The following is a 23,648-nucleotide window of genomic DNA, read 5'->3' as shown; positions in this document are numbered from 1 at the left end:
TATATTTCTAAACCATAAAATGTGTATTTGCCTTCATAAAATTTAAACTATCTATCCCTAGACTAGATAGAAACAAAAATTAGCTTCTGGGGATTCTTTCTACAATACAGTATTAGGAGAAACTTAATACATTAGGTATGCTTAGCTTCACTGAAGGTACAACTCTGTACCAATTTCCCGCAGTTTTATACTGCTTGAACATCTATATTGAAGAGAAGAGAAAATAATTTCCATATATCTGAAACAGTACTGTGATTTCAAAATGGGCAATAGTCCATTTTTAAAGTTAGACAAAACTGATCTGTTTATGTCCTGTTTTGTAATTCTGAGCAGATTCAATTAAAAAGAGATGAGCTTTATGCCACATATTTAGCGATCTAGTAGTATTCTTCCCTTCCCCCTTTCAACAGTCTAAACAATCAAAATCAACAAGCTCAGCTGCTGTGCCATCACTTCTCCATGTATTGTTTGCTGCTGTTGTAGATCATCAAATGATGATACAGATAGACCAGCAAGGACTGTTGTTATGGCTGGATTTTTCAGATTAGTTCATATTGCCTTGTTAATCCTCCTGTTACGCTTTTAGAAAAATTGTGCTTTCAAATTAATGTATTAGTATTATTGTGAGTCCTTTTTAGTTGAGAATGCCAGCCCTTTAAAGTGGGCCAGATAAAAAACAATAATGATATGAATGTTAGTTTGCTGTTGTAGGGTACATTAGTAGAATTTTAAAAACCTGTCCAGGGTTATCTCAGATCATTGTACATCATATATTAAAATCAAGGCAGGGTACTTTGGGGGTTTTTTCTCATGTTTTCTTCTATATCTGAACTCTGTAATTTATTGTTCAAGTTCCACCTTAGCAACAGATTCCTTCCTCCTTTAAAGTCTCTGTCATAACTTCTCCAAGTCAGCTCTTAATTCCTTTACAGATGAGTTAATTTAGGTGGAGAATGTATCTCCCAAATTCATTGTGATTTAGACATGAATTGTTTAGTCACTGAACCATGCAAGATTAAGGAGATTCATGAAAATCAGGGGGTCTTCAGACTTGGCCCTTTTATGACTGGTGGACTTCAACTCCCAGAATTCCCCAGGCAGTGTGCCTGGCTGAGGAATTCTGGGAGTTGAAGTCCACCAGTCATAAAAGGGCCAAGTTTGAAGACCCCCCCGGAAGAAAACCTTTTCCAGAAAGCCCAAAGAACTGTCATGTTCTCTGATGATAGAACCAAGTGAGGTCTGCACAGATAGAGGATTCTGTGGTTGTTGGTCTTGCAGAAAAGGGCTTTCTGAAAACAGATTGGCACAAATTTTAACTTCCCTCGTGAGTAGTTTCAGTTGCATTGAGATTCTGTACCTATGAATGCATGGGTGAGGCTAAAAGGTGTTCCAAGGAAACGCGTTAAAAACATAGAAGCACAGAAAATAACCAGCTTTCATAATTTATGCTGAATTCTTCATTTTGGCTTCATGTAGCTGAACCTGGTCCAGTATATCTAATTTTTAACTTGTTTTGCCCAGTTTGTTTATGTATATTCATTTGCTTATATGTTTATTTAAGCACAAATTCATCTGCAGAAAAGAGTTTATTTTCAGTTGTCCAGCATAACTTGCGTGGAATAAAATAGTTCCATTTATGTAGTAAGATAAGATAAGGTAACAACTACAGCACCTGAAAACAAGAATACAGTATAGCAGGGGTGTCAAACTCAATTTCATTGAGGGCCGCATCAGCATTGTGGTTGCCCTCAGGGGGCCAGGTGGGTGTGGCCTGGGTGGGCATGGCCTACTGGGTGGGCGTGGCTAGAGTGCATATCGCCTACTGAGTGGGCGTGGCCAGCTCTACATCGTTCACATCAAGGGTGCCTATGGGGGCCTGGGCAGGAGTGGGACAGATCTGAGGGTCTCTGGCAGAAGGAGGGTCTCTGGGCCAGGGCCAAGGCAGTGGGGGCCGTTCCCTCACTGTTTCCAGGATGGCTTCGCAGGCCCCATGAAACCACTTCGCGGGCCGGATCCGGCCCCCGGGCCTTGTGTTTGACATGCCTGCAGTATAGCATCTATATCAGGCATGTCAAACCGGATGCATCACGATGAAATGGCACCATCCCATTGCCGGCAATGGGGGAAAAGTTCCAATACGTTGCGTGACGTCGCGAGTTTGACATGCCTGATCTATATGATATATTGATTGTTTAGCTGCAGTTTTTAAAAAAATGAAAATCTGATTCTTCGCTTTTGTTTTTTAGGCCTGAGAGAAGACTTGTGATTCCTCCAAGGTTTCAAAAAGAGTTTCAACTTCATTTGACAAGAAATGTGCCTTTGGACATTAACGGTATGTTATTAGAAGTTCACGTGTAGTTCTAATTCATGCTTTATCTATGTCACTTGATATATCGAAAAATAAGGTATCTGCTGATGGGCGAGTTCTCTAAGACTACAGTTCTGAGTTAGATGGGCAAACAAAAGTTTATACATTATTCTGAGCCATGGCTTATCACAATTACTAGATTCACGCAATACCTTAAGGCAGGGGTGTCAAACTCAATTTCATTGAGGGCCGCATCTGCATTGCGGTTGCCCTCAGGGGGCCAGGTGGGCGTGGCCTGGGTGGGCGTGGCCTACTGGGTGGGCATGGCTAGAGTGCGTATGGCCTACTGGGTGGGCATGGCCAGCTCTACATCATTTGCATCAAGGGTGCCTATGGGGGCCTGGGCAGGAGTGGGACAGATCTGAGGGTCTCTGGCAGAAGGAGGGTCTCTGGGCCAGGGCCAAGGCAGTGGGGGCCGTTCCCTCACTGTTTCCAGGATGGCTTCACGGGCCACATGAAACCACTTCGCGGGCCGGATCCGGCCCCCGGGCCTTGTGTTTGACATGTCTGCCTTAAGGCAAAGGAATTTTGCATTATGACTTGTAATCTTATAATTTCAATAGAAAATAAAATAAAGCCCTATTATCTATAACAGAGGTCCCCAACCTTTTGGCACCAGGGAACCAGTTTCATGGAAGACAGTTTTTCCATGGACCAGGGATGGGATGGGATGGAGAGGCTGGGGTGGTGATGAGGGGTTCAGGATGATTCAAGTGCATTACATTTGTTGAAAATTTTCTAAATAAATGAACAAATAAGTAATGCACTTATCTCTATTCCTATTATATTGCATTAGATTAGATCAGTGACTTTCTCCTAAGAAAGTGGGAAGGGAGATATAGTCCTAAACTCAGCCTTCCAGCAAAACCCTTGGAGACACAGTGCTTGAGGGGAAATGTAGCTTCTCCCCTCCCCCTCCCCCTTTGCAAGCCGGGTAGTTTGCACTTGGCTTGCAAACTTGGAGAGCTGCAGAAGAAAGGAGGAACACACACACACACACACACACACACACACACCAAAATAAATCATGAAAAGCAGGCAGGATGTTGCCAAAACACGAGGCATCTGGAGCATCAAAACAAAAGCAAAAAACTCCGGTTGAAGTGCAACGGAAAGGTGCAGATGAGAGAGAGGATCCCTTGGAGACGCAGGGCTTAAGGTGAAAGGTAGCTTCTCCCTGCCCCTATTTGCACCCTGACGATAAGACTCCCTCACTCACACATACCTTGGGAGGATCCCCCTCCAATGAGGCTTTGGGGAAGCTCCCGGTTTCAAGCTGGGCTGGCTGGCACTTGTCTTGCCCTTCGTGGAGAGTTGCACGAAGGGGGCGCAAGCTCAGCTGGGCTGCTGGGAGGGGGAGAGGAGGAAAGTGAAGAGGAGGAGGAGGAAGTATCAGGAGGAGGAGGAGCCAGTTGCAAGGGCAGATGCCAGAGGACCTTTGCACTGAGCAAGACAGTTACTGCCCAGCCACTCTCCTGCCCAGACCCCTGCAGTCTTGCCTCATGCCCGGAGGTGGAAGACATGCCTTCAGCACACCTCCAGGTGCACAGCCCGGTACCGGTCCGAGGTTGGGGACCCATGATCTATAAGTGCAGGTGAGAGTGTGTTACTGTATCAAACTAAATGTATTTTCACAGTCTGAGAGTCTGATAAATATCTGATGATAAATTGTAATGAATTAAACCTTGGTTTAATTGTGGCTTATTAAAAGACACTATGGCACATTTTATACTATTAATAGTTTTAATTATTGTTACTTTCAAAATAAGAAATATATTCAAGAATATGTATTTGCTTTTGCAGAAAATGTTAGAGAACCAAGACAATTAATGCAACCACTCGCCCTCCCTCGCAGCTCGAATACTGATATAAACGAGATTCAGAAAAGAATAAAAGACATCATAAATCAATTCAAAAATGGAATATGGTTATCAAAGATACCACACTTGTATAGAGAGGCCTATGGTGAAGACTTTAATACCGCTTTGCTATCACAGTTTGAATATTGGCCACATGTTTGTACGGTAGGTGCTAATTTTATCACAGAAGATAAAATTATTTGTAGACTAATTTTCTGATTTTGAATGTATGTTTAAATTTTTAAAATAAAAATCTTTAAGATAGTTTACTTGGAAATCAGAATTTAAAGTCAGCACAAAAAAGTCTAGACAGTCTCAACTGAACTAGGATTATCAAAGTGTTTGTTTATAGGAATATATAGAATTCCACTCTTAATTGAATAAAATTGTTGTTGAGGGCTTCCTGATGAACTTATAGCAGGAAATCTCATATTTGAGAATCCTACAAGTATCACTGTACCTTAGCAAAACCATCAATTGAACCTCTATAATGTGTTCCTGTATATGCTTCTCATCTGAGCTCAGCAGTGTTCTTAATTCTCTAATTATGATTTTTTTTAATTCTGTCAAACAACATGACTACTGAGGCAAAATCTTTTTGTATGTTCACTTCCGAGGTAAAACACACGATTCAATGGAAATTCTTTGAAATGGATTTAGAGAAAATTGCCACCTTAAATATAGTTATTTAATATCTTTGCATGTAATGAAAGAGACAGTAGAAAATTGGTATCCCTGAGCATCATTAAACTTTGCAGATCAAAGGGCAACATAGATTGAAAAAAGAATTTAGGTTATGTTTTTAGCTTTATTTAAGCCCTTAATTAGGCTTGGATTAAAAGGGGATATACGTAGCACCAAAAAGAACAAGCATTTGCCAATGGGAACATGCTATATTTTGAAAAGCTGTTTGTCTTGAAATGTATACAGCCTTGCATTATCAATTTGGGAAATTGTTTTAAACGTTACATTGTTTTTCTGTATTAACAGTCTGCTGAATATGCTGTAACTTGAAGATTGCATTTTTGCATGCATTGGGACTTTTCCCAATTTATTTTAAACCTAAACCTATTTCCAAATGTTTGTTTACAGGGTTAACCCACTTTTTAAAATACCCATACACCTAGGTCTGATTTCCATAGCCTGATGCTCTCAGATGCTTTCAGATTTCCCAAATTCTTAGACAGAATGGCATTTGGGCACATCAGTTGTTATTTATGAGAGTTACAGTCCAGTACCTTTAGCAATCACGATTGTAATAAATTGCCATAGCTACATGAAAACTAGGAGATTCATCCAGGCAGGATAAGTGATTTGAGTTGGAAAGATTTACCTGAACATAAGCAAAAGAGGTAAGTATTTTCTCCAAAATTTGGGCAGTCTTTTCTCACAAGTTTACATATTAGGCTTATATGCTGTTCCAAGACTCAGCGTGTTATACCTCTAAACAACAGTAGATTGAAAAGCAATATATAACAATATTAAAATCATTTAGCTATTGAGGAAAGCACAGTGGGTATAAAGGGGAACAAATACATCCCCACATACACCAAAGTTGAGTTGACTTTAGTTGAGTTAACTAAAATTACAATAATTTTGTAACTGTTTTACTAAGAGCATGCCTATTGGATACCTAGAGGAATACTGTTCCAGAGAAGGGGACAGCAGTTAAGTCCCAGCAACTCTGGGCTGTCTGCAGATGGCATTCCAGGTGGCTGGGACCTGGAGGGAGATTTCCAGTTCTGAAAGGTTAGCAGAAATCTCTGGGAGAAGATGGCTTCGCAGATACGTAGGTCTTGAGTGGGCTTCCATAGCGTTGAGCTTGAATATTTCACTCAATGTGATTTTTTTAATAGCTGCTTCTTCTGTTCTTTCTAAGGCAGAGAAGGTATCTTCTGGTGGCCTAAGAGATATAATTCTCTACCCTTCTGGAAAAATGCACAATCCAGGAAAGGACGTGTCAAGCCAAGAAAGAAAGCCTCAGCCTCCTTTGTTAAAACAGAGTGTGGAAACTAAAACCACTCCCCTCCACGGAGACTTCAAGCAAAATATCGCAGCCATCTTGGCAAAATATTCCAGTGGCCTTTGGGCTAATGCTCTCCCAAAAGTATATGAAGACACACACAAAGCAGCGTTGCCTCAGAATCTTTTGGATAACCTTGACTTACTCTCAGATATATGTACAGTCAGTTACATCTCTGAAAATCCAAAAAAGGCAATTCTCTATGCCATACCAAAACAGCACCCAGGGAAGGACCTGAATATTATTGCTAAGAACTCCACACCTGAAAGCATACAGAAACCAGCTGAGCATCAACCTGCTAAAGCAAAGCAGGACTCCCAAGAGGGTGATTTTGAACACATTCCTGTACCTCCTTTAATTATCCCAGAAGAAATATCACCATCTGTGTTGGTAGTGGACCTATGTTCTACAAATGACGTCGTCGTTAGGTACGTTTATAAACCTCTCTTTTGACATTTCTCTGGTGCCTGGAGTTGTGTAAAATCATAGGTAAGAATGGGGGGGGGAATCTCAAATTAGAACGGTTCTAATGGGCGTATACTATTGTGTATTGCTTTTGTTTTATTGAAGATACTTTATTCCACAACATTCTTCTTCGGATGTTAGACGGGATTTTCACAACATCCTGGAATTCTCTCCCCTTCCCCCACCCCCTTCCTAAATCTATTCAAATGGGTTGGGAGTTCCCTTGGAATAGCTTGGGAGATAGAGAAAAAAGAATGCAAATGGAAATCTTAACATTTCCATGAACGAGAAACAGTTTGGTATAGAGCAGGGGTGTCAAACTCAATTTCATTGAGGGCCGCATCAGCATTGCAGTTGCCCTCAGGGGGCCGGGTGGGTGTGGCCTGGGTCGGTGTGGCCTACTGGGTGGGCGTGGCCAGAGTGGGTGTGGCCTACTGGGTGGGCGTGGCCAGCTCTACCTCGTTCGCATCAAGGGTACCTATGGGGGCCTGGGCAGGTGTGGGACAGATCTGAGGGTCTCTGGCAGGAGGAGGGTCTCTGGGCCAGGGCCGAGGCAGTGGGGGCCGTTCCCTCACTGTTTCCAGGATGGCTTTGCGGGCCACATGAAACCACTTCGCGGGCCGGATCTGGCCCCCGGGCCTTGTGTTTGACATGTCTGGTATAGAGGTTAAGGTGCTGGCCAGAGATGAGGGGACTGTGAATTCCAGTCCTGCCTTAGACATGAAAACCAGCCAGTCATGCATTTTCAGCCCAACCCACTTACAGGGTAGTTGTGGACAAATGGGACATAAGAGCATTAGATACTTTCACCACCTTGAGGCATTTATTTAAAAAGGATAAAAATCTAATAATCTTTTGTAGCATCAGGAAGGGGGACGCGGTGGCTCAGTGGGTTAGGACGCTGAGCTTGTCGATCAGAAGGTCGGCAGTTTAGTGGGTCGAATCCCGAGTGCCACGTAACAGAGTGAGCGCCTGTTACTCTTCCCAGCTTCTGCCAACCTAGCAGTTCGAAAGCACGTAAAAATGCAAGTAGAAAAATAGGGACCACTACGGTGGGAAGGTAACAGCGTTCCGTGCGCCTTTGGTGTCTAGTCATGCCGGCCACATGACCACGGAGACGTCCTCGGACAAGCGCTGGCTCTTCGGCTTTGAAACGGAGATGAGCACCAGCCCCTAGAGTCGGAAACGACTAGCACGCATGTGCGGGGGAACCTTTACCTTTACCTTTAAACATCAGGAAAAATTTGCAGTGTCAGGGAATTTCCATTCACTTAAGACTTCAAAGAGATACAACTGCATGCTAGGGCTAGGCATGTTTAAAAAATGGAAAAAACATTTCAGACCTTACATGAAAGCTGAATTTCTTTCCTATTAGATGAAGCAGCCTCTCTTTTCACACAAATTGTTTAAAGACTAACATTAAAAAAATGCCACCGTAATTCAGTTCATTACACCAGCAGCATATTTTTTTTCAAGTTCAGATGGAAATCAGAAAAAAGTAACGTAAAACATTTGTGTATTATTTTTGAAATATAACAAACTTTTATTACTGTCATGAGGTCAGTAGGTTTTTGAAACATATTCGACCTTACTGGAGACAGTCCATAAGTTTTAACTATTTTTTTTTTCAGAATGTTAAAATTCTGGGAAGATGCTTCCTTTCTAAATTGATTCAACAGTACAATAAATCTAAAATAGTAAAATTGGACCTAAATTTGAGTTGAATATGTTAAAACCCATTGAATGTTAAAGTCCTTGTTTGATTGTGAAAACTAGGATCTGCTATAAAAGCTACCGGTAAATTAAAAGTAACATTTCAGTGTGAAAGAAAGAGGGAGAGAAGAGTATTCCAAGACTGACTCAACAATAGGCATACAATTTAGGTGATTTCTTCTGTAAAACCATGATTTCCTACTAGATTTTTTTTGTCCACAATTATTTTTATTATACTACTATATTGGTACTGTTTCAAACTTGTACTATATTAATATAGGTTAAACTATTTTTTGTATTGTACGATGTGTGCATATTGTGTGCGTATATATCAGTGATGGCGAACCTTTTAGAGATTGAGTGCCCAAACCACAACCCAAAACCCACTTATTTATTGTCGGGTGCCGGGTAGGCGTGGCCCAATGGGTGGGCATGGCTGCGGTGGTAACGGCAGAGTGGGTGGGACTAAAAAGTTCAATCAATCAATTCCAACTGTGCGAGATCTTTTTTTTTTCTTGCAAGAAGTTGAAATTGATTGATTGAACCGTTTTTGGGGGGTTTTTTGCATATGGCGACGGAGGCCTAAAGCGAAAAGGTTTTATAAAACCCAGCTGAAGGCCTAGGACTGGGGTGATGGCGCGCGTGCCCACAGAGAGGGCTTTGCGTGCCACCGGTTCACCACCACGGGTATATATGATATGCTAATGTATTAGTATTCTTCTAGTTTATTTGTAATAATTGGTATGCTGCTAATATGCAAATATATTAATGCCATATTATAATTTTGACCTATAGATTTGATTTAATTAAATAGAAAGGGCAGTTTAATTAAAATGCACTGCTGCACTCTAGATCAGTTGAAGCTTGCAAGTGGTCTTCAAGGGCAGCCCTACGTAGAGCACATTGCAGTAGTCATCTTCTGAGCTGATCATTTGAAAAGGCCTCTCAGTCTAGAAAGGGGTTCAATTGGCACCAGACGGAGCTATGTAAAAGCCTTTTTAACCATAATTACCATTGAGTTTTGAGTCCCAAGCTGACCCCTAGTTTTTGCATCATTCTTGAATGGGGAAATACTGCCCTTTTCAAAGTTAAAAATGGGAAATCAGCAGATACAAACGGTCCAAATGTTCCACAGATACTCGTTGTTGGTAAGATGAAGTTGAAACCATTTTGTTGTATTAGGTAACCTGTTAATTCAGTGAAGCAAGTATTTTCTTGAATGTTATATAAAGGTTTCCCCTTTACATGCTAGTTTATTGCTTTTTGTAACTGATGAAGATTCTGGATGATATTGTACTACATGTATGTCTTTATTGGGGGAGGTAGATCATAAAGACATTCCTCATACCAGAAACATACTCAAGGGCTAGTAAGGGTCATCATAAATCCCCAAATCTGTAAATAATAATTACGTATTGTTACATAGATTATATATAAATAACCCAATTGTTTTAAATGCTGTAGCACAGGGGTGTCAAACTCAGTTTCATTGAGGGCCGCATCAGCATTGTGGTTGCCCTCAGGGGGCCGGGTGGGTGTGGCCAGGGTGGGCGTGGCCAGAGTGCGTATGGCCTACTGGGTGGGCGTGGCCAGCTCTACATCGTTCGCATCAAGGGTGCCTATGGGGGCCTGGGCAGGAGTGGGACAGATCTGAGGGTCTCTGGCAGAAGGAAGGTCTCTGGGCCAGGGCCAAGGCAGTGGGGGCCGTTCCCTCACTGTTTCCAGGATGGCTTCGTGGGCCACATGAAACCACTTCACGGGCTGGATCCGGCCCCCGGGCCTTGTGTTTGACATGTCTGCTGTAGCATTTTGAAAACCTAAAAACAAAGCAAAACAGAAAAACCCCTAAGCTTTGTCACCAGACTGCCACAATTTCAGCCAAGAATCAAAGTGCAACAGATAGAATGTTTTTTTCCATGGGTTCATCTGTCAGCACTTCCCGCTGCCTATCCTCTCCTGTCAAACTCCCTTTGTTTTCCTCTTTGGGAATGTACTCATGATTTACTCCTTTTGTAACTCTGATTCAACTACACTTCTCTCTCCAGACGTGCATATAATTCATCTTTGGGTTCTGTGCCGTTTTGATGCTGCTTTTTTTTTCTTCTTCATTGGAAATAAACTGCCTTCATCCACAAGTAGCTGTACATCTGGTGCTATCAACCTTCCTTTCCTTGCTAAGATTTTTTCCAGTTTCCTTATCATTATAGAAAGAACCAGTGTAGGAAGATGCATTTGATGAGATGGGTGGCTATTTACATTTGATTAATACACCCATACATACATACATACATACAATCGAAGTCCATGCTTCAAAGATCTAAATATGAATTCCAACTGGATACATTAGGTGTTCGGCAACTGGTGTTAAAAGTTCACCCAACCACCTTTTTTCCTGGGGTTTGTTTTAAATAAGTTAGATTTAAATGACTCACTATTTCCCTGAATGCTCTACTCTGACCATTTTATTTGTAGTTTCTGGTAGCAGATTACATTATGTAGCTTTCATAAGTCGCTTTATGAACGAAAGACTTGGACAAATGAGAACCTCTATTAAGTACTAAAAGCGCTGTGCATAAAGTGTAATTTGTATTTTAATTTTAAACCGAAGTGTCTTATATTGGATTCTCTCATTCCAAAAGAGTATATGTAAGAAAACGAAGGTATTGTTCATTTTAAATATATTTGGGGATCAAAGACTGCTTTAATTTAAAAATTGGTGCACTTAGTATAATAAAAAACATAGTAAACACATTCCAAAGTTCAGTTACATTAACTTGAGAATACAGGTAGTCCTCAACATATAACCACAATCAGGACCAGAATTTCTGTTGCTTAAGTAAAGCAGTTAAGTGAGTCATGCCCAATTTTACAACAGTTTTACCACGGTTGTTAAGCAAATCCAGCTATTAAATACGTCACACAGACATTCAGCAAATCCAGCTTTGCTTGTTAGAAGCTGGCTGAGAAGGTTTCTGATAGTGATTACCTGACCCAGGGACCCTGCAACCATTGCAAATATATGCCAGTTGTCGGAACACCCAAATTTTGATCATGGGACTTGCGGAGAAGCTGTGACAGTCAAAAGTGTAAAACTTTGGTCACTAAATGAATGGTTGTCAGTCAAAGGCTACCTGTATTAATTCTTCAACTGCTCCTATTGTTCGTGGTTATTGATTTGTACTAAGTTGTCCAACTGAAATCCATAGGTATGTGGGCGCAAACTATTCTGGTGCCCAGGAGTCCATGGAGGAAGAGATGAAAGATTGGTACAGTCGGAATGCCTCAGTTTTGCAAATCCAGTCTCCTAAAGTTGGACAAATTGTTGCTGCCCTTGCAGAAGAAGATGCTTGGCTGCGGGCCCAGATTGTTTCAACAGAAGGCAATAGAATAAAGGCAAGTGCAAAAAGTTCCTGTACTGAAAATTACATTAAACAATGGATGCTGGTCCCAAATTTCATTCTAATCAACTCCATCGATATTCCTGACACTGTGATTAAAAATATCCAATCAAAGAATTTGTTTGGTAAAATTATATGAAGGCAGACAGAGAATTAAGTCAGCCATAGGTATAGCAATAGGATTCTTTATCCTTGCCTTCCTGCTTGCATCTCTGCCTCTAAAATAGTACTGAGATTTTATCTTTTGCTACTTCTTATACCAGTATCCCACTTGTGGGGAAATTGTAATTCTTGGGATGTGGCTTGTTTATTCATTACGCTTATGTGCTTTCTTGCATTCAGAACCTGAAGTGGCATTTGTGTTACTCCCTCCTCACTTTTTGCCCCACAACATGTGGGTAAGTTGGTCTGAGAACGTGATTGGGCCATAGTCCTCCAGTGCGTTTACATGATTGGAACTTTTCAGTTCTAGTCCATGACCTTCACCACTACATCACAGTGGCTCTCTTTGCAGTTCCCAACAGCTCCTGCCAGCGTGGCCCCTACATATTGAGAACAGCACTTAGCAATTTTTCTAAGATGCCAACACATACTAACCGGTCCCTTTCTCCCGATTGGGGGTGGAGGTAAACATATAGGGAAGCACAAGTAAAATAAATTTAGATTTCCCTGTTCTCTGTGTGGTCCTCAGGAGAGAAAGAGGTGAGGAATAAGGAAGAAAGGGAAACAAGTCAAGCCTTCAATCCCTGTTATACCTAAAATCTTGTCCCCAAATAGAATATTTTTAAACTTTCTTATAAATAGAAATAATGCTCTGTATGAACAACTTGGTTACATATCTTATGGCTTCATATTTCCAGTGACATGGATTGATCTCAGCGTGGTATCAAAGCATATAAGAATGACTACACTTCAAAAAAAAAAAACAAAACCTGAATATTCTAGTTTTTTCTGGAAGGAACGATGGCTACAGAAACTGCAAGACAAAAACAAACCTTCTCCTAAAAACTTGAGGCCTTGTATTTAATAGCTTTGCGTGGTTGTAAAGCAGTTGGGCTGTTACCAGTATTAGCACAACACTTGCAGCTTGAACAGCCAGTTGGTGTGCTGGCTGAGGATAATGGGAGTTGTAAGCAAATCCCAGGGAAAGTGCAAAGAACTGTACTGTGACTAATTAAGATTCCTGGTTATGTCTTAATTTGTTGTGTTTCTAGGTATGCTACGTTGATTATGGTTTTAATGAAATCATTGAAAATTCCAGAGTGTACAAATTAGCCAAGCAGTTCTATAGATTGCCATTCCAGGCTTCCAGATGTAAACTAGCTGGTAAGATGTGCCCTTTTCCCCCCCATAGGTACAAATGCTGTTTGCATAGCATCCCATTAACAAGTGGGAGAAAGAGATTATAGACTATATTAATCCAGCAGGTTTGGAAAATGGTATCTGGCAAGACCGTCTTGTACTCTTAGAGTTGACACAATGAGTGGGCTGACCTTATGACTAATTTTCTTTGAAATCAATGTGAGATCAAGGCAGACCTCTTTTTGTGATTATTTTTGTTAAAAAAATGTATAATAAAAGCTAAAACAATCTGGGCTAAAAAAAGTTTTTATTTGATACTGCATTTAAAACCTTCCCGAATTTCATTCCAGCTTAGTAGGCAACCATGCCAGCACATTCATTTTGCCCATAAGAAAAAAGCAGAGCCATTATTTCTAGCTGACTTGAGTTAGAGTTTGGCCTTGATATTTTTCATGATATTGGTGGTACTCTATGGTATGAATGTTGCTTAGTATCTTGAATTGGTAATAGGGCTGTCCATTTGCTGTCCCTTTTGATTAGAAAAATAGTTGAATACAGTAAAGTTTTCAAGCAATCTAGACAGTAGTAACATTAAATTGCAATCCTAGAATGAAACAAAATTCATTTTATCATCCTTAAGACAGTTCAACTTTACAGAAACCTCATTGATAAATATAAAGATTTGTGGTAGAATTCCCCATAAAGAAAATCTGGTTTCTTTTAACTATGCTGTAAAATTCCATAATAGATTTATACTTCCTTCACCATTCAGGGAGGAAATAAAAATTTCAGAACTTTTAGAATCCTGCGATTTTACACGCCCTTTTAGCTTCTTAGATTTCAGCAGGTATTGCTCTTGCCTGTACAACACTGAAAGGCTCCAAGCTTTCTTAATAGTGTAGCACATTCCTTAAAAAATAAAGCACAATAAGTGGCCAGAGATAAAAATAGAGAGGTGGAATTCTTTTCAGTCTTGTAATACAATCCTTATGCTAAGCGTTGAATTAACACTTTGAAACACAAGGCTTGTAATGCTTATCAACTTATATGTTTTGTTTGATTATGTTACCATAGGTTTAGAAGCATTCGATGATCCAATCTTAATAAAAATGGTAGAATCTCAAACTTGTGGCAAGATATTTGCTGTTGAAATATTAGAGAAAAGTGACATTCCCCGTATTATTCTATATGACACATCGGGAGACGATGATATCAACATTAATGCCGCTTGCCTGAAGGTCCTGCGGGATAAATCACTTGAGCTCCATCTTCAGGTACTGTCTTCACCCCTCTATAACCCTTTAATAAAACAAGTAAGTTTTTAAGTTGCAGAGGCCTTCAGCATCTTGAGTTCTTTGCATTGTAGGTAGATGCACTGTATAAAGATGTCCGGGTCACCAATGTTTGCTCAGATGGAACTTTATATTGTCAAGTGCCATCGAAGGGCCTGATCAAACTCTCAGAAAGTTTGCAGAAATTGGAAAACTATTTCCACCACAGGGTGAGTCTTAATCTTTAATATTGATTTCTCTCTTAAAAGATTTTGCAGGGCAGTTGCTAGCAATTCCCTTATAATCAAGTTAAGAATTTCAAAGCTATTGGTCACTCATTTTTGTATTTTTATATATGTGTGTGTGTGTGTGTGTGTGTGTGTGTGTGTGTGTATGTATGTATGTATATGTATACACACACACACACTCATTCTTTAGCTATAGTAGATATATAGTATATTTTTGAAATGCTAAAAATAAATGGACCCAGATTGTTGGGGGCAATTAAGCTGACTTTGTAATAATGCCGCTTGGGGGGGGGAAAGCCCTAATAAGCAGGCATATACATAGAATGAAGGCTATTGCTAAGCACATTGGTTTGTGCTTAAATTGTAAGCTGCCCTGAGTCTTTGGAGAAGGGCGTGATATAAATGGGATTAAAATAAAATAAAATAAAATAAATAAATGCCCCGTGCTGAAGGAAAGCCTGTATGCTAATTTAACATAGAAATCCCTTAATCTCAAATACCGTGAGATTGTGGCTGCTGAATGTTTTTGCATTAAAGTAGTAGTATATTCAATATTCATTTTGGATGTTTAATAATGGTGATTACTGCAGGCTTTTTGGCAGTGCTTTAATCTTTTGGTACTCTGGAACTGAAATAAGATAACCATTTGTGTGCTATTTGTTAATTAATTACAAGTCAATAGAAAGGGTGTGAGCAATTTATATAGGCACCATGAATCATCCTACATTTCATGGTAACCACTATCATTACATAATCTGATTTCAACTCTATTCCAGCAACCAGCAGAATGTTCTGTATCACTACCTTTTTGTGGCATGATCTGCTTGCTTAATAAAGGAAAATGGGCCCGAGTGGAGGTAAGTAATATAATACTGACAAGCAGATCAGAAAAATGTTTTCTAAAAATTGGAGGTTTTATGCTCTAATATCTTCTGAATATTGACCTAAGAATAAGCGGTGGTTCCTCACATGCTTATAAGTTAAATTATTCTTTCTACTTAGTTCTTCTGAGCCAGTTTGAGGTGGAACCAAATTCTGATATCATTGTGAGATGGAACATTGCTCCTTTCCTTGTACCAGTATAGATATAAATGAATAAAAGTTACTCCCACCAGTGAAATAGTAAAAGAAAATTCCTGGTTTTTTGCTTGGGAAGCAATATGGCAAACATACGCTGCTAAACTACAGCTTCCTGCCGTAGTCAAAAAAAGACCAGCATAATTTGGTATCTTAATCAGGGATTATGAAAAATGCAGTTCAACATGTCTGAGGTTTACTATGTTCCAAAATCTAGTCTAGGACAATTGTTAGAGTCTCAGAGATGAACATTTAGGAAAGTGAAGGAGAATACACTGCACTACAGTTCAGACTGATGTGGGTATAGGTGGGTTGATAGACAGGAACAGTCAATGGTTGGCATGTTCTTCATTGTCTGATGGCTTAAATGACAGTTCTGTCCATAAGCATTATTGGTAGTTTATCAAGCTTAGAATGCAACTTATCTTTCTACATGCAAAACAGACTGCCATTTTGATATAACTTCCACCCTGCCTCAGATAATAAGTGTTCACAGTAGCCGGACTCTTGATGTTCGATTTATGGATACCGGAACAGTGGCATCTGTAAAAGTGTTGGAGTTGAGAGAGATCCCTTCAATATTCCAGCGAGAAATCATTGCAATACCACCTCAGGTATGAAAATCTCTTTTTATTAATTCTCAAGAGACCCAAAGGTGCTTTTTCAAGAGGCAACGGGACTTTCCTTGTTTTTCTTTGAAGACGTTTTGCTTCTCATCCAAAAACCTTCTTCAGCTCTGACTGGATGGTGGGGAACGGAAGGATTTATATTCCTTGCAGACAGCTGGTCATTTGCATTCTTTTAGAGTTGAGGCCACTTGGGGGTTTGTCTGTATCCTCAGGGTCACCTGAGTAGTGCAAATGGTTGTGGAGCCTTCTTGGAACAACACAGTCCTTTCGACCTCTTGAAAAAGCACTTTTCGCACAACCATGACTTGGATGACTGAGAATCTCCATAGACAATTCTCAAGAGAGTTTCAAGCAGTTTACTAAGAATGAATCTTGCTGCCATGTGTAACTTGAATGCTATTGCAACTATATATTATTTAGGCAATAAAATGCTGCTTGGCTGATCTTCCACTTAATATTGGCGTGTGGACCTCAGATGCTGTACTTTGGCTGAGAGATACTGTATTGAACTGTCCTGACTGCAGCATGAAGGTAAAAAAATTATTATGTTCCTTAGGGTTCAAGGAAGATATACTGTACTTGAGTTATTGTTTATCAAAATAAAAGTAATTATTACGCAAGCTACTGTATATATTTATTAAATTTATTTGTTGCCCATTTTGGCGTGGGGCTGCTCTGGGTGGCTTACAATAGTAAAACAGAAAAAAAATGATAAAAAAGTAAACAATAGCAAAGCAATGAAACAATAAAAACAATGAAAGTACAATAATAAATGTTTAATACATAAAAAGTATTTTAAGTGGAATTTTATTGTTTTGGTATTTACTTCTGTGTTTTATCATCACATTTTAATTATCTAAATATATTAATATAATATTTTAACCTATTAGACTCTCATTTAGTATAGCTTTGTACATACAGTTAACCATTTTTGCAATTATCACTACCTTATATACCGTGTTTCCTCAAAAGTAAGACCTACCCCAAAAATAAGCTCTAGCTTGATTTTTGGGGAAGGGCCTAATATAAGCCCTAACCCAAGAATAAACCCTAGGTTTGGGGCAAGGCACACACCTAAAATCAGGCAGGGGTGGTGGGGTGGAGCTGCCCCACACAGCCCATTCCCACTTACCTTGCAGCCAGGCCTCTCCTTGCCTTCCCACTTCTTCTGAGGCCTGCATTTCACAGTCAGAGGCCTTCTGGAAAGGACTGTGAAATGCAGGCTGGAGTTCCATTCTCAGCTGCACAATGAAACTACTCCTTCGGCCGCAAAAAAAAGTGGGCCAGCTGGATGGGGCACTCGGTGCCGGAGGTGAGTGGAAAAGATACTCCCGACCTGGTGCCTTTTGGAAGCAAAAAAAAAAAAAAAGACCAGGTCTTATTTTCGGAGAAAGATGGTAAGTTAATAGGGTCTGGTCCTCCAGTTCATGCTGGTTGCTTTTTTATTTTTCCTTCTCGTTCACCTCACCTTTGTGTAAATTATTCATCTAACTTTTATCCCACTCATCTTTTCCCTGTAATATTGTTACTGAATTGTACCTACATCTCGTCACTGATGGTAACAAAAAAAATTGATTTGTCAATCTTTCTCCATACTGCGTGCTGCAAAATCAACTAATATTGCAAGTCATTCACGAGGGCAGAATTGCATTTCTATTGTTTCTTTTTGTCCTCAGGTTTTAAAATTAATTAGTGCATTCTTCTCAATGAAGCAAATGGGAGGGATTTAATATATGTACTTTCAGAGTATTCCAGTATAAAAAGAGTGGTATGGGGTGGGTGTCTGCGTAATTTTGGTTATATTAATCCAGCAGGTTTGGAAGATGGTATCTCCACATATATTTAAGAATCCAGAGTATTGACATTATCTCTGATGTAATTTGCAGTTTGTAAAACCTTCCTTAGAGGCTGGCAACAAGCGTTAGCATTTAAATATCCTCTTGCATATTGTATCAATACTACCAAACATAATCGCAAAAAGGATTATGGGCATTATATTTATCTTAATGTAAGTAAACTTGTGATTTGGTATAACGATACCTTACTATTCTATTAGGTGCAAGCTACCAGAACAGTTCCAAGAATGGGTCAGATAGGTTTCTTTACTGCTGATCACCAGTTTACAAGGATCTCACTTTGGAAATGGGAGATACAGACCTAAGGGACTGACCTCAAACATTTCCTCAGTGAATGCACTCTAGTCTGGAATGTTTTTTAACCCCAACTCCACTCAGGGTCTCCTCTCCTTCAGCCAATGGTTCTACCGCAATTTCTTAACGGAATAACAGAGTTGGGAGGGACCTTGAAGGTCTTCTAGTCCAACCTCCTGCTCAAGCAGGAAACCCTATATCGGTGATGGCGAACCTTTTAGAGACTAAGTGCCCAAACTGCAACCCAAAACCCACTTATGTATTGTCAGGTGCTGGGTGGGCGTGGCCCATTGGGTGTGGCCTATTGGGTGTGGTGGTAACAGCAGACTTGGTGGGACTAAAAAGTTCAATCAATCAATTCCAACTTTGCGATTTTTTTGTCCTGTGAGAAGTTGCAATTGATTGATTGAACCTTTTGTTTTTTTGCACACGGTGCCAGAGGCCTAAAGCAAAAAGGTTTTATAAAACTCAGCTAAAGGCCTAGGACTGGGGTGAGGGCACACGTGCCACCTGTGGCACGCGTGCCATAAGTTTGCCACCATGGCCCTATACCATTTCAGATGAATGGTTGTCCAATCTCTTCTTTAAAACCCTCCAGTGTTGGAGCACCCACAACCTCTGAAGGGAAGCTGTTCCACTGGTTGATTTTTCTCCCAGTCAGGAAATTTCTCCTTAGTTCTAGGTTGGTTCTCTCCTCAACTGGTTTCCGTCCATTGTTTTTTATTGCCTTCTGGTGCTTTGGAGAACAGGTTAACTCCCTCTTCTTTGTGGCAGCCCCTTAGATATTGGAACACAGCTATCATGTCACCCCGAGTCCTTCTTGAATTAGTGACTTGGTTATGTTTGCTTGGTGTTATCTTAATCACTTGTCTTGTTAACATAATGCTGGTACAAAGTTTTCTGAATTAAAGCTCTCTATGCTATTGTTCTGATCAAGACATAATTTTTGATCATTGTAATATTCTTTCTCTCTCTTTCTCTCTCTCAATAAGGTGGTTAAACTGGATAATCAAATTGCACACATCTATCTGTTTACACCAAAGAATTTTCCAGACCCAGATCGCAGTATAAATAGGCAGATCACCAGTGCTGACTTGTGGAAGCATCAGAAGGATGTTTTTCTGAGCGCTTCTCTCAGTAGTCTCCCTGGAAGAAAGGAAACAGATTTACCATTGCGGTCAAGCTTAGGGCCCAAGCAGAGCTCCACAGATACGGCTCCTCGTATTCTGGAATCCCACAAGGTGGAAACTGCCTTGAAAATGCCACCGGCCCTGCCACTTGTCCCATCCCAGGAACAGATGGATGTTTTTGTTGCACTGGCATGCCACCCGGGCTACTTTATCCTCCAGCCCTGGCAAGAGATGCACAAGTTAGAAATGCTGATGGAAGAGATGCTTCTGTATTATAACGCAGCAGAAGATGGAGCTGTTGCTGTTGAAAAAAACAAAATCTACGCAGCTAAAGTAAAAAACAAGTAAGGAACTTTTATAAGTACCCCGGCCTGTATTTGGGAATTGTATTCTGTTAACATGTTTTGAAATGAGGCTAATTTAGTCTCATAGTAGATTCCGTTTTCATGTCCTCAAAGGTTATTGGAGCAATTTTGATGACCAAGTCAAAGATGATCTATCCCAGTATTTTCTCACCATCTTCCACATGGGAGGTAATTTCCCTATACTAGGGCATGATAGAAAATAGAATAGAAAACAAAATTCTAGACAGATTCCTGGCTTTTATCCTCTCTGCTTACATGCCTGCCTCTTTAGTTATGGCTTCTTAAGCCTAGCTCACGCTCCTAGACAATTGATAATTGACAATTGACAATTGGGCATTGGTGGAGCAGTGGGCTAATGCCTCCTTAAGTAACACCAGCTGCCTGCAATTATTGCAGGTTCGCATCCCACCAGGCTCAAGGTTGACTCAGCCTTCCATCCTTCCGAGGTAGGTAAAATGAGGACCCAGATTGTTGGGGGCAATTAAGCTGACTTTGTAATAATGCCGCTGGGGGGGGGGGCGAAAGCCCTAATAAGCAGGCATATACATAGAATGAAGGCTACTGCTAAGCACATTGATTTGTGCTTAGAGTGTAAGCTGCCCTGAGTCTTCGGAGAAGGGCGGGATATAAATGGGATTAAAAAATAAAAATAAATAATATCAAGGATATTTCCCTTAAATTTGAAGATACTATTTAACTCTGAAGATTAAATACATACATTTTTTGTCTTTATAGTAGTTTTCTTCTTCCTAAGTAAGATTTGTGCTTTATTAACTAGTGTCTTGGCTTTCTGCTTTCTTTTTTTGCTTTTTAAAGATTCCAAAGTTTTCTAGGAAAGAAAGTGGGGGAATAAATATACACAAAGAGCTATGTATCCCTTGTATAAATCGTTTGAGATATTTATTTATTTATTTATTTTTATTTAATTAGATTTGTATACCACCCTTTCCCAAAGGACTCAGGGCGGTTTACAGGGTAATTAAAACAAGAAATACAAAAGTTAAAAACGATTAAAAAAATTACAACAGTCCCTGAAAAAGTAAAAGCCCCCAATTAAAATTAAAATTAAAATTCTCAGCCTGGGTCAGAGAGCTCAAAGAGCCAGGTCTTCAGGTCCCGGCGGAATGAACGGAGGTCGGGGGCAGTCCTCAGCTCCACGGGCAGCTGGTTCCAGAGGGCAGGCGCACCCACTGAGAAGGTCCTCCCCCTGGGTGTTACCCGCTGGCAATCTCTTACCGGTGGCACCCTGAGAAGACCCTCCCTGTGGGAGCGCACTGGACGAAGGGAGCTTGATGCTGGCAGCAGGTGTTCCCTCAGATATCCCGGACCCAAGCCATTTAGGGCTTTATAGGTCATTACCAGCACCTTGAATCTCACCCGGAGGGCAACCGGAAGCCAATGCAGCTCGCGGAGTCGAGGTGTTACATGGGATTATCGGGAAACCCCCATCACAACTCGTGCGGCTGCATTCTGCACCAGCTGAAGCCTCCGAGTGGTCCTCAAGGGCAGCCCCATGTAGAGAGCGTTGCGGTAGTCTAAACAGGAGGTCACGAGCGCATGAGTGACTGTGCATAGGGCATCTCGGTCCAGGTAGGGTCACAACTGGTGCACCAGGCGAACCTGGGCAAAAGCCCCCCTGGTCACGGCTCCTATATGGTCTTCAAAATTGAGCCGGGAATCGAGGACGCCCAAGTTGCGAGCCCTATCAACGGGGGGTAACACCTCACCCCCCCATCGTTAAAGATGGAATAGTCTGGTTGACCCGAGATGCCGATATGCACAGCCACTCAGTCTTGGCAGGGTTGAGACGAAGCCTGTTTCTCCCCATCCAGACCTGGACCGCCTCCAGGCAACGGGACATCACGGCGAGGGCATCCATAAGGATGGACATTCCAGAAATGGGAGATTATTATTATTATTATTATTGCTTTTTTAATGTGGTCTTCTGTCTTTCAAGTAATAAAAGGGGAGCAAAGGGTTTTTTTTTTTCCTTTTTTCTCTTTTTTTGCTAAATGGTCCAAGGCAGCAGCTCAGAGTTGGGAAGTCACAGAGGAGTTTTTGATTTATTAATACCTAAAAATTGTATACTCAGAGGCATTAAGGCATGGAGTCAAGTCCACCCCTTACTTTTTATGAATCTATTTATTCCATTTTAGGTGAGTAGAGTCCTATCCCTTTTTTGTTTGTTTCTTTCTTAGATGGCACAGAGTGTTAATAAAAGGATTGTTGGGAAATGGACTGGTGACAGTGTATGAGTTGGACTATGGTAAACACGAGCTGATTGGCATCCAGAATATAAGACCTCTTGTGGATATGTTCAGAGACCTGCCATTTCAGGCTATAACAGCCCAACTTGCAGGTATGCTGTACTGATATATTAAAACAGTGACCGCAAAAATGACAACATTGAACAAGACAGACAGACATGCACATTTGAGACCAGTGGACTTCATGACCTAACCATTTGCCAAGACAAATTAATCTTGGTAATTTTGTGCTGCTCCTATAAATAATGTTCTAAACTATTATCCCAATTTCCTGAAAATAATTTTCAGTGGAGTCTGCCAGATCTTGCCGCTTTCATCAAAATGACAAAAGCAACATTGCAGTAACACCCTACAAGCTCAACCCTTTTCATATATGTATGTGACATTATGACTTGTAAGGTTCATCATTCTGACGCACGCACGCACGCACATACGTACATATGCATAGACCCTCCCTCACAAGATATATTGCTGTTCTTAAGTACTTTACATTCTTAACACTGGGCATTTTAAAATTGCATTATGATACTGATCCAAAATATACACTACAATATCTCATTATTAATATTATTTCTTCATTTCCTTAAATTAATCTTCATTGCTCACAAGTCAGAATAAAAGTTAAAAGTTTATGCAGTAAGGCCAGTTTTCTGGCAAATGTGTCTTTACATGCTCCAGATTAAGGGCTTCAGAATCATTTAATGAGCATATGGATTAAAATATTTCTAAAACGTAGTGTGATGTTTTGTCTTATTTTCTTTCATGCTGCTTTCCCCTAGGAATAGAATGTCAGCAGTGGTCAGAGGAAGCTTCAATAGTCTTCCGCAACCATGTGGAGCAGAAACCCCTGGTAGCCCAGGTGGAAACAGTTATTGAAGGGACTCATCCATCGGATCGCAAAGCAATTGTGTATTTGGTAGACACATCTCTACCAGAGAAAGATGTATGGATTCATGACATTATGAATCAGTTGTAATGGAGATTACAACCGCAATTTAAAAACTTTAAAAGACTAATGACTTTAGCAAAATGTAAAATATAAATATAAAAAAGAAATATCACTTAAATCAATTTGCTTCTGATTGGTTTTTGAACTGTTCAGTGTGTGTGTGTGTGTGTGTGTGATTCTGTTAACTTCTATTAGAACAATTTCTTTTTGCTTCAAATTAAAAATTGTCTGAAGTTAGCCTGCTACTGGTAGTTAGAAATGGACTTTTCCCAACCTCTAAATAAGTTGAACTTTTATTTAGCTCATACAGCTCAGGTAAATTGCATTGGTTTCAAACCAGATTATTATTCATAATCCATTGTATCGTCTGTCTGTAGATTTTGCTATAGGTGTATCTTGAATTGTGTGTCACTAATTACCACAAATGTACTTGA

At 40.4% G+C, this 23,648-nt stretch overlaps 1 protein-coding gene across 3 annotated transcripts in view; it reads left to right on the top strand.

Moving 5' to 3' along the window:
• The window catches only part of TDRD7 (tudor domain containing 7), a 37,600-nt gene extending 14,264 nt beyond the window's left edge, over window positions 1-23,336 (top strand). For all 3 annotated transcript variants that reach the window (XM_083354511.1, XM_083354512.1, XM_083354510.1), the window contains exons 5-17: window positions 2,247-2,332; window positions 4,172-4,392; window positions 6,107-6,678; window positions 11,635-11,821; window positions 13,041-13,152; window positions 14,203-14,402; window positions 14,495-14,629; window positions 15,424-15,504; window positions 16,204-16,338; window positions 16,774-16,884; window positions 19,496-19,977; window positions 22,197-22,357; window positions 23,045-23,336. In XM_083354511.1, coding sequence (XP_083210637.1) covers window positions 2,247-2,332; window positions 4,172-4,392; window positions 6,107-6,678; window positions 11,635-11,821; window positions 13,041-13,152; window positions 14,203-14,402; window positions 14,495-14,629; window positions 15,424-15,504; window positions 16,204-16,338; window positions 16,774-16,884; window positions 19,496-19,977; window positions 22,197-22,357; window positions 23,045-23,241 — 2,680 coding nt within the window. In that variant the 3' untranslated portion in view covers window positions 23,242-23,336. The remainder of the gene's footprint in view (window positions 1-2,246; window positions 2,333-4,171; window positions 4,393-6,106; window positions 6,679-11,634; window positions 11,822-13,040; window positions 13,153-14,202; window positions 14,403-14,494; window positions 14,630-15,423; window positions 15,505-16,203; window positions 16,339-16,773; window positions 16,885-19,495; window positions 19,978-22,196; window positions 22,358-23,044) is intronic.
• Window positions 23,337-23,648: the final 312 nt, after the last annotated feature.

This window comes from Vipera ursinii, assembly GCF_947247035.1.
Source record: "Vipera ursinii genome assembly, chromosome: 2".
NCBI lineage: Eukaryota > Metazoa > Chordata > Lepidosauria > Squamata > Viperidae > Vipera > Vipera ursinii.
The sequence above is the reverse complement of the archived record's forward strand: the minus strand, read 5'-3'. Positions and strand labels throughout refer to the sequence as shown.